The sequence below is a fragment of the Hyla sarda genome, chromosome 1 (genome assembly GCF_029499605.1).
Source record: "Hyla sarda isolate aHylSar1 chromosome 1, aHylSar1.hap1, whole genome shotgun sequence".
Classification (NCBI taxonomy): Eukaryota; Metazoa; Chordata; class Amphibia; order Anura; family Hylidae; genus Hyla; species Hyla sarda.
In genome coordinates, this window is record NC_079189.1 from 249,123,622 (window position 1) to 249,138,377 (window position 14,756).

Here is a 14,756-nt window from a genome sequence, read left to right on the forward strand (position 1 = left end):
TACTCAGGAAAAAACTATTTTCTTTAATACACCGGCAGGTGTATAACGTGTGGTATAACACTGAATTTAGCACAGCGACAGAAAAAAAGGTGGTATATGGTACGCTATTTGCTTGAATTTAGGCCCTTTGCACTGTTAAGCGTATTTTTACTCAGGAAAAAACAAGTTTTCTTTAATACACCGGCAGTTGTATAACGTGTGGTATAACACTGAATTTAGCACAGAGACAGAAAAAAAGGTAGTATATGGTACGCTATTTGCTTGCATGTTGTAGGCCCTTTGCAATGATAAGGACACTGTTAAGCGTATTTGTACGCAGGAAAACCTTTTTTTCTTCTTTAATACACCGGCAGGTGTATAACGTGTGGTATAACACTTAATTTAGCACAGAGGCAGAAAAAAAGGTGGTATATGGTACGCTATTTGCTTGTATGTAGGCCCTTTGCAATGATAAGGCCACTGTTAAGCGTATTTTTTTTCTTTAATACACCGGCAGGCGTATAACGTGTGGTATAACACTTAATTTAGCACAGAGACAGAGTAACAGGTGAAAAATGGTAAAAAGGCACTAAAGTCCACACTAATATGACTTATTTCTGAACAGCAGCAGGACCCAACAGTGCAGCACCACCAAAAAAAAAAATCCAGGGATTAAACCCTAAATTGCACTCTGTCACACAATTCTGAGCAGCAGAAGATTTGTGGAGCAAATAAAAATAAACTCAATTGGGCTGAACAATGAGGAGATAAGATGCTTCAGAAAGTTCAGGCAGCTTGGAGATCTGTATGAGGCAGCTGACAGCTATCTGCCCCTCTCTGCTGCAATGCTCAATAATGTGAATAGGGGGTTTAGCTATCACACACACAGTCCCGTCCTCTCCATCTGAGTGCATAGATGAAATGAAGTGAGGCAAGATGGCCGCCGATTATATAGGGGCTGTGACATCACAGGGGTCAGTGAACACTGATATGCTGCATCTCACATGTGGTTCTGGGTCAGCCCGCCTACCTTCATTCCCGCCGCTGTTTCCCGCCCTCCCATAATCCCCTGCCCCATGTACTCACATGTGGATCCGCCATCTTAGCTCTACAATAGCCTGGAATGCTGTAAAATAGAGTTTAATGAAGCGATTTGTGCGATAGAATCGCGGAGATATTCGTATTCGTTGCGAATCAAATTTTTCTTGAAATTCGTAACGAATTCAGGTTCGTCAAGTTCGATTCGCTCATCTCTAGAGGTCGGTTATGAGGACAGAATATGAGGACGGGATATGAGGTCAGAATATGAGGACGGGATATGAGGTCGGGATATGAGGTTGAGATATGTGGACGGGATATGGGGTTGGGATATGACAACAATATATGGGGATGGGATATGAAGTCAAAAGCTTCCTGCTTTGTTGATTTTCCTCCCCAACAAGGATGAGGAGGGAAAAACCGGGCAACGCCGGGTACTCAGCTAGTATAAAAAAGATATATTTTTATGGATATCATGGCTTAAAGACCACTAGGGGTCCCTATACCATCCAAAGCTTAAAGGGATACTCTGGTGGAAAACTGTTTTTTTTTTCAACTGGTGCCAGAAAGTTAAAAAAGTTAAACAGATTTGTAAATTACTTCTATTACAAAATCTTAATCCTTCCAGTACTTGTCAGCTGCTGTATGCTACACAGGAAGTTGTATAGTTATTTTCAGTCTTACCACAGTGCTCTCTGCTGACACATCTGTCCAAGTCAGGAACTGTCCAGAACAGGAGAGGTTTGCTATGGGGTTTGCTCCTACTCTGGATAGTTCCTGATATGGACAGAAGTGTCAGCAGAGAGCACTGTGGTCAGACAGAAAAGAACAACTCAACTTCCTCTGGAGCATACAACAGCTGATATATACTGGAAGGGTTAAAGAGTACCTGTCACCAAATAAAACTTTTCATATAGTGTTCCTTGTGTAATTAGCAGACACTTTCCAATTCTCTTACTTTTAAAATTATCAACATAAATATCTTTAAAATGTAATAGAAAAAAACGCCACTTAGTGGCTCTATTCTTTTCCCTGCCTCAATTAATACAGTGAGTTTGGTCTCCTCCCGGCCTGGCAGGAGACCAAACTCAGGAAGTGCTTCTCAGCACTAAGCTTGATTGACAGCTGCAAAGAGCCCCACTAAAAGCTGCACAGAGCCTCATTAACTCCTTAAGGACCAGGCCATTTTACACCTTTGGACCAGAGCGTTTTTTGAACATCTGACCACTGTCACTTTAAACATTAATAACTCTGGAATGCTTTTACCTATCATTCTGATTCTGAGATTGTTTTTTCGTGACATATTCTACTTTATGTAATTGGTAAAATTTTGTCAATACTTGCATCGTTTCTTAGTGAAAAATTCCAAAATTTGATGAAAAAATTGAAAATTTTGCATTTTTCTAACTTTGAAGCTCTCTGCTTGTAAGGAAAATGGATATTCCAAATTTTTTTTTTTTATTCACATATACAATATGTCTACTTTATGTTTGCATCATAAAAAGTACGTGTTTTTACTTTTGGAAGACACCAGAGGGCTTCAAAGTTCAGCAGCAATTTTCCAATTTTTCACAAAATTTCCAAAATCCCAATTTTTCAGGGACCAGTTCAGGTTTGAAGTGGATTTGAAGGGTCTTCATATTAGAAATACCCCACAAATGACCCCATTATAAAAACTGCAGCCCCCAAAGTATTCAAAATGACATTCAGTCAGCATTTTAACCCTTTAGGTGTTTCACAGGAATAGCAGCAAAGTGAAGGAGAAAATTCACAATCTTGAATTTTTACAAGGGGTAAAAGGAGAAAATGTATATTTATATATGTAGCCCAATGTGTCTCAAGTAAGCACATACCTCATATGTCTATGTAAAGTGTTCGGCGGGCGCAGTAGAGGGCTCAGAAGCGAAGGAGCGACAAGGGGATTTTGGAGAGTACGTTTTTCTGAAATGGTTTTTGGGGGGCATGTTGCATTTAGGAAGCACCTATGGTGCCAGAACAGGAAAAAAATACATGGCATACCATTTTGGAAACTAGACCCCTTGAGGAACGTAACAAGGAATAAAGTGAGCCTTAATACCAGACAGGTGTTTCACGACTTTTGCATATGTAAAAAAAAATTTAAAAAAATTTACTAAAATGTGTGTTTCCCCCCCAATTTCACATTTATGCAAGGGTTAATAGCAGAAAATACCCCCCAAAATTTGTAACCCTATCTCTTCTGAGTATGGAGGTACCCCATAAGTTGACCTGAAGTGCACTATGGGCGAACTACAATGCTCAGAAGAGAAGGAGTCATATTTGGTTTTTTGAGAGCAAATTTTGCTCGGGGGCATGTTGCATTTAGGAAGCCCCTATGGTGCCAGGACAGCAAAAAATACCCACATGGCATACCATTTTGGAAACTAGACCCCTTGAGGAACGTAACAAGGAATAAAGTGAGCCTTAATACCCGACAGGTGTTTCACGACTTTTGCATATGTAATTAAATTGAAAAAAAATTTCACTAAAATGTGTGTTTCCCCCCAAATTTCACATTTATGCAAGGGATAATAGCAGAAAATACCCCCCAAAATTTGTAACCCCATCTCTTCTGAGTATGGTGGTACCACATAAGTTGACCTGAAGTGCACTATGGGCGAACTACAATGCTCGGAAGAAAAGGAGTCATATTTGGCTTTTTGAGAGCAAATATTGCTCGGTGGGGCATGTCACATTTACGAAGCCCCTATGGTGCCAGGACAGCAAAATAACCCCCACATGGCATACCATTTTGGAAACTAGACCCCTTGAGGAACGTAACAAGGGGTACAGTGAGCATTTACCCCCCACTGGTGTCTGTCAGATCTTTGGAACAGTGGGCTGTACCAATTTTTTTTATTTGCACAGCTCACTGTTCCAAAGATCTGTCAGACACCAGTGGGGGGGTAAATTCTCACTGCACCCCTCATTACATTCCGTGAGGGGTGTAGTTTCCAAAATGGGGTCACATGTGGGGTTTTGTTTTTTTTGCGTTTGTCAAAACCGCTGTAACAATCAGCCACCCCTGTGCAAATCACCTCAAATGTACATGGCGCACTCTCCCTTCTGGGCCTTGTTGTGCGCCCCCAGAGCACTTTGCGCCCACATATGGGGTATCTCCGTAGTCGGGAGAAATTGCATTACAAATTTTGGGGGGCTTTTTCCCTTTTACCTCTTGTCAAAATGAAAAGTATGGGGCAACACCAGCATGTTAGTGTAAAAAATTTATTTTTTTACACTAACATGCTGGTGTTGACCCCAACTTCACCTTTTCATAAGGGGTGAAAGGAGAAAAACCCCCACAAAATTTGTTAGGCAATTTCTCCTGAGTACGGCGATACCCCATATGTGACCCTAAACTGTTGCCTTGAAATACGACAGGGCTCCAAAGTGAGAGCGCCACGTGCATTTGAGGCCTGAATTAGGGATTTGCATAGGGGTATTCTACGCCAGTGATTCCCAAAAAGGGTACCTCCAGCTGCTGCAAAACTCCCAGCATGCCTGGACAGTCAACGGCTGTCCGGCAATACTGGGAGTTGTTGTTTTGCAACAGCTGGAGGCTCCATTTTGAAAACAGTGGCGTACCAGACGTTTTTCATTTTTATTGGGGAGGGGGGCTGTGTAGGGGTATGTGTATATGTAGTGTTTTTTACTTTTTATTTTATTTTGTGGTAGTGTAGTGAAGTGTTTTTAGGGTACAGTCACACGGGCGGGGGATTACAGCAAGTTTCCCGCTGCGAGTTTGAGCTGCCGCGCAAAATTTGCTGCATTGCAAACTTGCAGCCTGATACTCACTGTAAGCCCCGTGCCCATGTGAATGTATCCTGTACATTCACAGGGGGAGGGGGAACCTCCAGCTGTTGCAAAACTACAACTCCCAGCATGCACAGTCTATCAGTGCATGCTGGTAGTTATAGTTTTGCAACAGCTGGAGGCACACGGGTTGGGAAACACTGAGTTAGGAAACAGACAATGTTTCCCAACCAGTGTGCCTCCTGTTGTTGCAAAACTACAACTCCCAGCATTCTCAGGCATGCTGGAAGTAGTAGTTCGGCAACATCTTTAGAGCCAGATGTTGCCGAACTACAACTCCCAGTATGCTTGGAGTTGTAGTTTTGCAACATCTGGAGGACTACAGTTTGTAGACCACTAATACAGTGGTTCCCAATCTGTGCCCTTCCAGATGTTGCAAAACTACAACTCCCAGTATGCCAAAACTGTCCAGGCATGCTGGGAGTTGCAGTTCTGCAACATCTGAAGGGCCAGATGTTACAGAACTACAACTCCCAGCATGCCTGGACAGTAGTAAGGGCATGCTGAGGATGTGTAGTTTTGCAACATCTGGAAGGGCACAGTGGTCTCCAAACTGTGGACCTCCAGATGTTGCAAAACTACAACTCCCAGCATGCCCAAACGCCAAGGGCTGTCTGGGCATGCTGGGAGTTGTAGTATACAGGGTCCCAATACAGCAATGCATGTCGCTTTACGGCGACGTGCATTGCTGTAAAGGGCCCGACCGCGGCTGAAGATCTACTCACCTGTCACCACCGCCGCCGTCTTCATCACAGGGATCCGGGTCTTCAGGGACGAGGTAAGTACCGGGGCCGGTCCCCAGCACTCCCCCGTCGCGTCCTCCGGTCTTCCTCCCGTCCTCTCTGGACTTTCAGGGGCCGGGCAGGGCGGGAGGAAGTAACCGCCCCCCCCCCCCCTGTGATTGGTCGGTTAACTAACCGAAGAATCGCAGGGGATCAGAGGAGGTGGCAGGCTTGCCACCTCGCTCCTATGCTTTAGCATGGTCCTGGCTGTCTGTGACAGCCGGGATCATGCAAAATTACCGGGCGGTCGGGTCCCAGAGACCCGATCAGCACGGTATTGCCGCAGATCGCAAGGGCGATTTCCCTTGCGATTTGCGGCGATCGCCGACATGGGGGGCCTACATGGCCCCCCTCGGCGTTTTCCCTGGATGCCTGCTGAAGGATTTCAGCAGGCATCCAGTTCCGATCTCTGCCCGGCGAGCGGCAGGGACCGGAAAAGGCCATGACGTCGTGGGACGTCATTGGGCCTTAAGGCCCAGGGTGCCATGATGTCCCAGGATGTCATTGGTCCTTAAGAGGTTAAAGCTGCTCAGAGCCTCACTGAAAGCTGCACAGACTGAAAGCTTACACACAAAGGAAGTGAACGGGATCACCACTAATTGTATAGAGTATAAAATCAAGTACTTTATTTATAATTTTTAACAACACATATGCACGCATGATCTAGAGTCTTTCTGCAATATTTCCAATACAATGTACATGAAGGGAACAAAAGTGACGGTCACTATATCCAAATATTTTATGTGAAGCATAAATCCTTCATATGGGAGAAATACAAATCACTAGTAATGCTCCACCTAGTAGTCAGAACCTGAGATATATCTCAATCACCCTCTCATGGGGACCCAGGCTCCTATACTGCGTATACAGATCTGAGCTATTCCCTATACCCCAATAGAAGGTTAAGCTTACCCATTTCTTATTGTTGTGGACTACGGCACTCGTCCTGACCTCAACGTACGTTTCGTAAACTTTTTCAAGAGGTCATCGTCATCACAGACTGAAAGCTGCATAGACTGAAAAATGCACAAAGCCTCACTAAAAGATGCACAGAGGTTGAGGTCTTCTATTCATTACAGCACTGCAACAATGTGAGGGTGGAAGTGGTCTCCCAGCAGGCTTCAGTGATGTCATGTCTGCTGGTGAACACACACTTTCTCCTGATGGAAAATTGAAAATGTGAACAAAAAGAAGTGGAAGGAGTGTTATGAGTAGTTAGGGAACATAGCTTGAGTTAGTTTAGAAAAGTTTATTTGGTGACAGATACTCGTTAAGATTTTTTACTAGAGGTAATTTACAAATCTGTTTTACTTTCTGGAACCAGTTGATTTGAAAAATAGTTTTCCACCAGAGTACCCCTTTAAGCACCAGGCCAATTTTTCCTCCTCCCCTTCTAAAAATCATAACGCTTTACGACAGACCCATATAAGGGCTTGTTTTTTTGCGTCACTAATTGCCAATTCTCTTCCAAAAAAGTGGAATAAAAATTATTAAAAGGCCGCAAAAATGGTACCAATAAAAATTACAGCTTCTCTCTAAAAAAAAATAAACCCCCAAACAATAACGACAGATGAAAAATAAAAAAGTTATGGCTGTTGGGACATGGCAACACAAAAAAGGGAAAAAGAAGGTTTTTGTTGTGAAAGGAAATAGAATATAAAAAAGTTATATAAACCGGGTATCACCAAAATCATATGAATCCACAGAATAAGGATAACATTTTTAACGCACAGTGAACACTATAAAAAAAGAAATCAAGAAACGCCAAAGTTTTTTTTACATTTTTCACAATATTTAGGAATTTTCACCAAAAACACTGCATGTATCATCAAACATTTACAACTAATATAAAGTACAATATGTCACGAGAAATATCCACGTTTTTCAGTTTGGTGGTTTTTTTTAAAATCCTTTTTGGCATTTTGTTGCAATTTTTGGCTCCCTGGCAGTTTTAGAAAAACAACCTCATGGTGAGACTTTGGCGTCTGGGTTTTAACTTTGGCGTTTTGGCATGCATTTTTTATTCTTTTTTTTACTTTAGTGATCCAAAAAAAGGGATGGAGTTAGCTTTTTTTAAATTATATTTCATAGGTTACCAAAAAAAAAAAAAAATGATACATTTTCAATCAGTGACCAATTTATGTGAGCGGGCAGGGACATAAAAATGTAGCTGGCAATATAAAAAAATGGATAAAGGGGCCATGTAATTGTAAAAATAATTTATTTTCAAAATTAATTTTGTTAAACTTTTTATTAATAATGTATTTTAATAATGTGTTTTATAAAGTGTGTTTTATTTAGGTTCTACTATTACTCTCAGCATGGAACAGACTGTTCCATGCTGGGAGCTATAGTACCTGCATTAATAGAGAGATCGCAGCGGGTGCGGTGTGATGTTTAGTTCTCTTCACATCACAGATTCATATTTGACGCTGAGAGTTGTAAATGGCCGGATGGCGCCGGCCAATCACAACTCTCAACGGCATAGATGAATCTGTGATGTGAAGAGAACTTCACATCACAGCGCAGTTCAGGGCAAGGCCGGGGACCAGAGAAGTGAGGCCGGCTGCCCACTTCTCCAGATTATGAAAGGGTGATCGCAATGGGTGTCGGGAGTGACACCCACTGCGATCTGTCTATTAGTGCAGGCAATAGAGCTCACAGCATGGAGCAGAGTGTGCTCCATGTTGGGAGCAGTAGTACCTGTACTAACAGACAGATCGCCCTGTATGTCACTCTTGACACCCATTGTGATCGTCCATTATATTCATGAGATGCAGAACAGCTCTCTTTAGCGCTCCGCATCTCTGCTCTGTACTCCTGCCAGTGAAATGAATAGAAATTCACATCACTGATTTATATATGCAGTGATTGGCTGGCACCATCTGGCCAACCACTGATCCGAGCAGCAAATATGAATCAGTGATGTGAATTTCTATTCACATCACTGGCTGGCCTGGAGTACAGAACAAAGATGCGGAGCGCAGCAGAGAATCACTCCGCATCTCAGCAATAAAAAGTACGATCGCAACGGGGATCAGGAGTGACACCCAGGGCAATCTGTCTCTTAGTGCAGGTACTAAAGCTCCCAGCATGAAGCAGTCTGTTCCAAGCTGGGAGTAGTAGTAGTACCTAAATAATGTCGAAAATATAGAGAAGAAAGTTATAAAGTTGTAAAAATAAAACACACTTTATAAAGCACATTATGAAAATACATTATGATTAAAGTTTCACAAAATTAACTAAAAAATATATAGGTATTATTTTTACAATTGCATGGCCCCTTTATACATTTTTTATATTGTCAGCTACATTTTATGTCCCTGCCCAGTTACATAAATTGGTCCCTGATTGAAAATTTATAAAAATTTTGTCCTAATAAAAATATAAATTTCATTGCCTACAATTTTTTCCATTTCTACTGCATCATATTTTTTTTTTGGTACCCAACAAAATTCTAAAAGAAACGCTTGCAGGAAAACTGCCAAAGGGCATCTGTACTGCATCATATTTTTTTTTTTTTGGTACCCAACTAAATTCTAAAAGAAACACCTGCAGGAAAACTGCCAAAGGGGGGGAAAAAAGCAAAGTCTTAGAGGTAATTCTGTAATTGGTGCAGATAGGTTACTATTTGAGGTATACAAAACATATGAAAATACAGTATTTTGTTCCTGAATTTGTTGCAGGTCTTCAAAGAGTCCTATACCACATCTAATATCTTCCACAGTTTATGTCTGAAGCCATTACCTCCTTGAAAAATTTTGTAATGTTTAGGACAAAGAAAATTATTGTCCCATATTGTTTTCAATTGCAGACATTATAAATATTGTTTTATTAAATTACTAAATAAAATCTCAAAGAAAACACAAAAATTATCATATGCTGGTATTCAGATGATGTCACAAATAATGCTGCCATGTGATATATCTAATAAAATGAACAGTGTCATACTAATTGGGAAGCAACCAAGAGTGCATGGGTACTAGGGGAAACAACAAAACAATACACCAAATACTAACAGGCACTGTTTTTGTTACCAATGTAAAAAAGCACTTCAGCCCTCCCTACCACCTCTTGTGGCTACGGGTACCTTCTATAGTTCTACCCCACATAGATACACCCTCAATAGAGGGCATGTTTCTTACCCATCAGATCACTGGTCCAGCCAACCCGATGTACGTTTTGTGATAAAACTTTATCAAGTGATCCTTGATAAAGTTTTCATTAAAAGTTTGGTATCTCCGCGTGTGTAAATGTCTAAACTATTAAAATATAGGGGAAGATTTATCAAAACCTGTCCAGAGGAAAAGTTGCTGAGTTGCCCATAGCAACCAATCAGATTGCTTCTTTCATTTTGCGGAGGCCTTGTCAAAAATGAAAGAAGTGATCTGATTGGTTGCTATGGGCAACTGGTCAACTTTTCCTCTGGACAGGTTTTAATAAATCTCCCCCATAATGTTTATGATCCTGCGCGGTAAAGAGTGTAAACATAATAAAATATCAAACACCAAAAATACTGATTTTAATTTACATCATATATCAGAAAAAAATATAAAACACGATCAAAATGTCACATCAAAGCAAAATTGGTACAGATAAAACCTACAGATCACGATGCAAAAGAAAAAGAAAAAAGTTATAGGGGTCAGAAAATGAAAATTTTATGCATATGAATTTTGTTAAGACAAAGTTTGCATTTTTTTTAAACTAGTACAAAAATAGAAAAACTATATGAATTGGGTATCATTTTAATCACATTGACCTACAAAATAAAGAAATGGATACTTTTTACCGTAAAGGGCAGTAAAAACCAACCCAAAAGTTGCAAAGTTGCAGTTTTCTTAAAAATGTCCACCCACAAATATAAATTTTTTGGTTTCATGGTACATCTTATGGTAAAATGAAAGATGTCATTACAAAGTACAATTGGTACAATTGGTCTCGCAACAAACAAGCCCTCATATGGGTCTGTAAGTGAAAAAATAAGAGTTACGTATTTTAAAAGAAGAGAAGGAAAAAACAAAAACGCAAAAATGAAAATTGGCCCAGTCCTTAAGATCAAAATGGGCTTCGTCCTTAAGGGGTTAAAGCTGTGTCCAACTATTTGTTTTGATTTAACAGCAGGAAATCCACAGCAGCAAAGAGGCAGCAGATATGATACATTTGAATGTACCCAGTGGATTTTACCCTATAGATCAGGATTGTTTTGGTGCTTGGCACAACAGTCCACAGCCAAGATTATGTGGCATGCTGATAAACATTCAGGAGAAAACATAACCTATGTCATCAATAATGTAAAATAAATGGTTTATTCTTGAGATCCAACATTTACTGTGATTTTAGTGTAAAGTTTGTGCCTAATGCGTTTGATGACATCATACTCCAAGGAATTAAGTCCATCCATGTGCATGAATTTAGCTGCTTCATTTATTAGGTGAAAACTAGAAAAAAGGGAAAAACAGAGACACTGTAAAATCAAAGCAAAGTATACAGTACATTTCTGCACAGGTTCAAATGTGTTCACACTAATCAACCAAATAAATGTAATGGTTCAAAGCATATTATAGAAAAACAGATACATTTGCCTATTGCAGGGTATAATGGGGAGGAGCACAGCTCAAAGACCACTAAGGGTAAGTTCACACATGCATATTTTGCTGACATTTTTTTGCTGCTGAATTTACAAACTTAGGTAGGAAAATATGCAAAATACACACTGTATTTTGTGTTTCCATTTCACTTTGTTTAGTTTTGCTGTGTATAACAGCATAGTTAGCTTTGTTATTGTATTCAATAATAACAAAATATATGTTGCAATAAGGTTTTTCTTATTAAATAAGTCAATAAGAAACAGATTCTGCTGTATAGCATACAGCAGAATCAGTTTTTCGTATCTTCTTAAAGGGGTATTTCGCTGAAAACATCTTATCGTCTATCTAAAGGACCCCCCGCGATCTCCGCTGCGGCACCCCTGTCATTTGGTGCAGGAAACAAACTCCACTCCGGGCCCGTTGACTGGGGATGCTAGCCACCACGCACCCTCCATTCACGTCTATTGGAGTAGGTGTGTTGGCTATGTACTAGCCATCATGCCCCCTCCCATAGATATGAATGGAGGGGGCGTAGCGTGATGTCACGAACATTGAAGCTGCCTGCCTGGAGATCGCAGGGGTCCTCAGCCGTTGGACCCCCGCGATCTAACATCTTAACCCCTATCCTAAACTAGAAGCAAATCCCTATGGTAAACCCCTCCCACTCAGGACAGTTTCTGACATAGACAGAGGTGTCAACAGAGAGCACTGTGGTTAGACTGAAAAGAATTCCTTAAAGAAATACAACTTCCTCTATAGTATAATTGTATATTTCATTTTGAACAGGTGGCAAACTCTTATTTGGATGTGTCTTTCATTTTTCAATATTAATCAGCTGATCTCCTTTCCAATTCTCCCCTCTGACAGCTCCCCTGCAGATAACTCTTCTTGATTGTCTTCTTGATATGGTGCACCTACCATTCCAGGACCACTAACTTTACCCCTTCCTGCCACATAGATTTTGGGAGATAGAATTTCATTGTTTCTTCCTGAGGCTAGGTTTACACTTTTTCACTTCCACTTTTGTAAAAAAAAATGCTGCGGCCAGATGTTAGCTGCAAGTCAATAGGGAACTGCAAAATGCAAATTATTTTGGCGTTTTTCAGCTATTTTTGGCTACTTGACAGTTTTTCAAAAACGACCTCTTGTTTAGACTTTGGCGTTTTTTTTGGGGGAAAATCTTGGCGTTTTCCTCCCATAGAAGTCTATGGGAGTATAAAAACACAACGAAAAACGCCATGCAGGTTTTAACCTTGGCATTTTTGCAGGTGGTTTTTATTCTTTTTTTGGACTTTAGCAATCCAAAAAAGGGATAGAGATACCCCTTGTAATAACATTTTTAAGGGTAACATTATAAAAAACAAAAAAAAGATACAGTAGGAATGAAAAAGTTTATATTTAACCCCTTAAGGACGCAGCTCATTTTCACCTTAAGGACACAGCCCTTTTTCGCAAATCTGACCTCTGTCACTTTAAGCATCTGGGATGCTTTTACTTCTGATTCTTTCTGATTGTGAGATAGTTTTTTCGTGGCATATTCTATTTTATGTTAGTGGTACATTTTTCCTGAGGCTAGGTTTACACTTTTTCACTTCCACTTTTGTAAAAAAATGCTGCGGCCAGATGTTAGCTGCAAGTCAATAGGGAACTGCAAAATGCAAATTATTTTGGCGTTTTTCAGCTATTTTTGGCTACTTGACAGTTTTTCAAAAACGACCTCTTGTTTAGACTTTGGCGTTTTTTTGGGGGGAAAATCTTGGCGTTTTCCTCCCATAGAAGTCTATGGGAGTATAAAAACACAACGAAAAACGCCATGCAGGTTTTAACCTTGGCATTTTTGCAGGTGGTTTTTATTCTTTTTTTGGACTTTAGCAATCCAAAAAAGGGATAGAGATACCCCTTGTAATAACATTTTTAAGGGTAACATTATAAAAAACAAAAAAAAGATACAGTAGGAATGAAAAAGTTTATATTTAACCCCTTAAGGACGCAGCTCATTTTCACCTTAAGGACACAGCCCTTTTTCGCAAATCTGACCTCTGTCACTTTAAGCATCTGGGATGCTTTTACTTCTGATTCTTTCTGATTGTGAGATAGTTTTTTCGTGGCATATTCTATTTTATGTTAGTGGTAAATTTTTGTCGATACCACTGTTCCAAAAACCTGTCAGACACCTGTGGGGCGTAAATGCTTACTGTACCTCTTATTACATTACATAAGAGATGTAGTTTCCAAAATGGGGTCACATGTAGGGGGGTCCATTGTTCTGGCACTACGGGGGCTTTGTAAACACTAGTGGCCTTCAATTCCACACAAATTTTCTCTCCAAAAGCCCAATGGTGCTCCTTCTCTTCTGAGCATTGTAGTTAGCCAGCAGAGCACTTTACATCCACATAATGGGGTATGTTCTTACTCAGGGGAATTGGGGTTACAAATTCTGGGGGGGGGGGGCTTTTTTCCTATTTTCCCTTGTTAAAATGAAAAATTTAGGGTAACACCAGCATTTTAGTTAGAATTTTTTTTTCTTCATTTTCCCATCCAACTTTAACAAAAAATCGTCAAAAACCTGTGGAGTGTTAAAGCTCACTATACCCCTTGTTACGTTCCGTGAGGGGTGTAGTTTCCAAAATGGGGTCACATGTGGGTATTAATTTTTTTGCCTTTATGCCAGAACCGCTGTAAAATCAGCCACCCCTGTGCAAATCACCAATTTAGGCCTCAAATGTATGGTGCGCTTTCACTTTTTGTTGTGCGTCCGCAGAGCATTTTTTACGCCCACATATGGGGCATTTCTGTACTCAGGAGAAATTGCATTACAAATTTTGGGGGTCTTTTTTTCCTTTTACCTCTTGTGAAAATAAAAAGTATTGGGCAACACCAGCATGTTTGTGTAATTTTTTTTTTTTTTTTTTTTACATTAACAGGCTGGTGTAGACCCCAACTTTTCCTTTTCATAAGGGGTAAAAGGAAAAAAAGCCCCCAAAATTTGTAACGCAATTGCTTTTGAGTAAGGAAATACCCCATATGTGGCCCTAAACTGTTTCCTTGAAATACGACAGGGCTCCGAAGTGAGAGAGCGCCATGCGCATTTGAGGACTAAATTAGGGATTGCATAGGGGTGGACATAGGGGTAGTCTACGTCAGTGATTCCCAAACAGGGTGCCTCCAGCTGTTGCTAAACTCCCAGCATGCCTGGGCAGTCAGTGGCTGTCCGGAAATGCTGGGAGTTGCTGTTTTGCAACAGCTGGAGGCTCCGTTTTGCATACACTTCCTTACGATACGTTATTAATTTTTATTGGGGGGGACAGTGTAAGGGACGTATATGTAGTGTTTTACCCTTTATTATGTGGTAGTGTAGTGTTTTTAGGGTATATTCGCACTGGCGGGTTTTACGATGAACTTTTCCCGCTCTGAGTTTGCGCCTCAGCAGAAAATTTGCCACAGCTCAAACTTGAAGCAGGAAACTCACTGTAACCCCCCCCCCACCATGTGAATGTACCCTGTATATTCACATGGGGGGGGACCTCCAGCTGTT

The 14,756-nt window shown here is 40.6% G+C and overlaps 1 protein-coding gene across 1 annotated transcript in view; it reads right to left on the reverse strand.

The window, feature by feature from the left end:
* Positions 1-10,230: 10,230 nt before the first annotated feature.
* Positions 10,231-14,756, reverse strand: part of LOC130305051 (beta-1,4-galactosyltransferase 1-like) — a 193,409-nt gene continuing 188,883 nt past the window's right edge. The window contains exon 7 of the mRNA XM_056551975.1: positions 10,231-11,071. Coding sequence (XP_056407950.1) covers positions 10,939-11,071 — 133 coding nt within the window. The 3' untranslated portion in view covers positions 10,231-10,938. The remainder of the gene's footprint in view (positions 11,072-14,756) is intronic.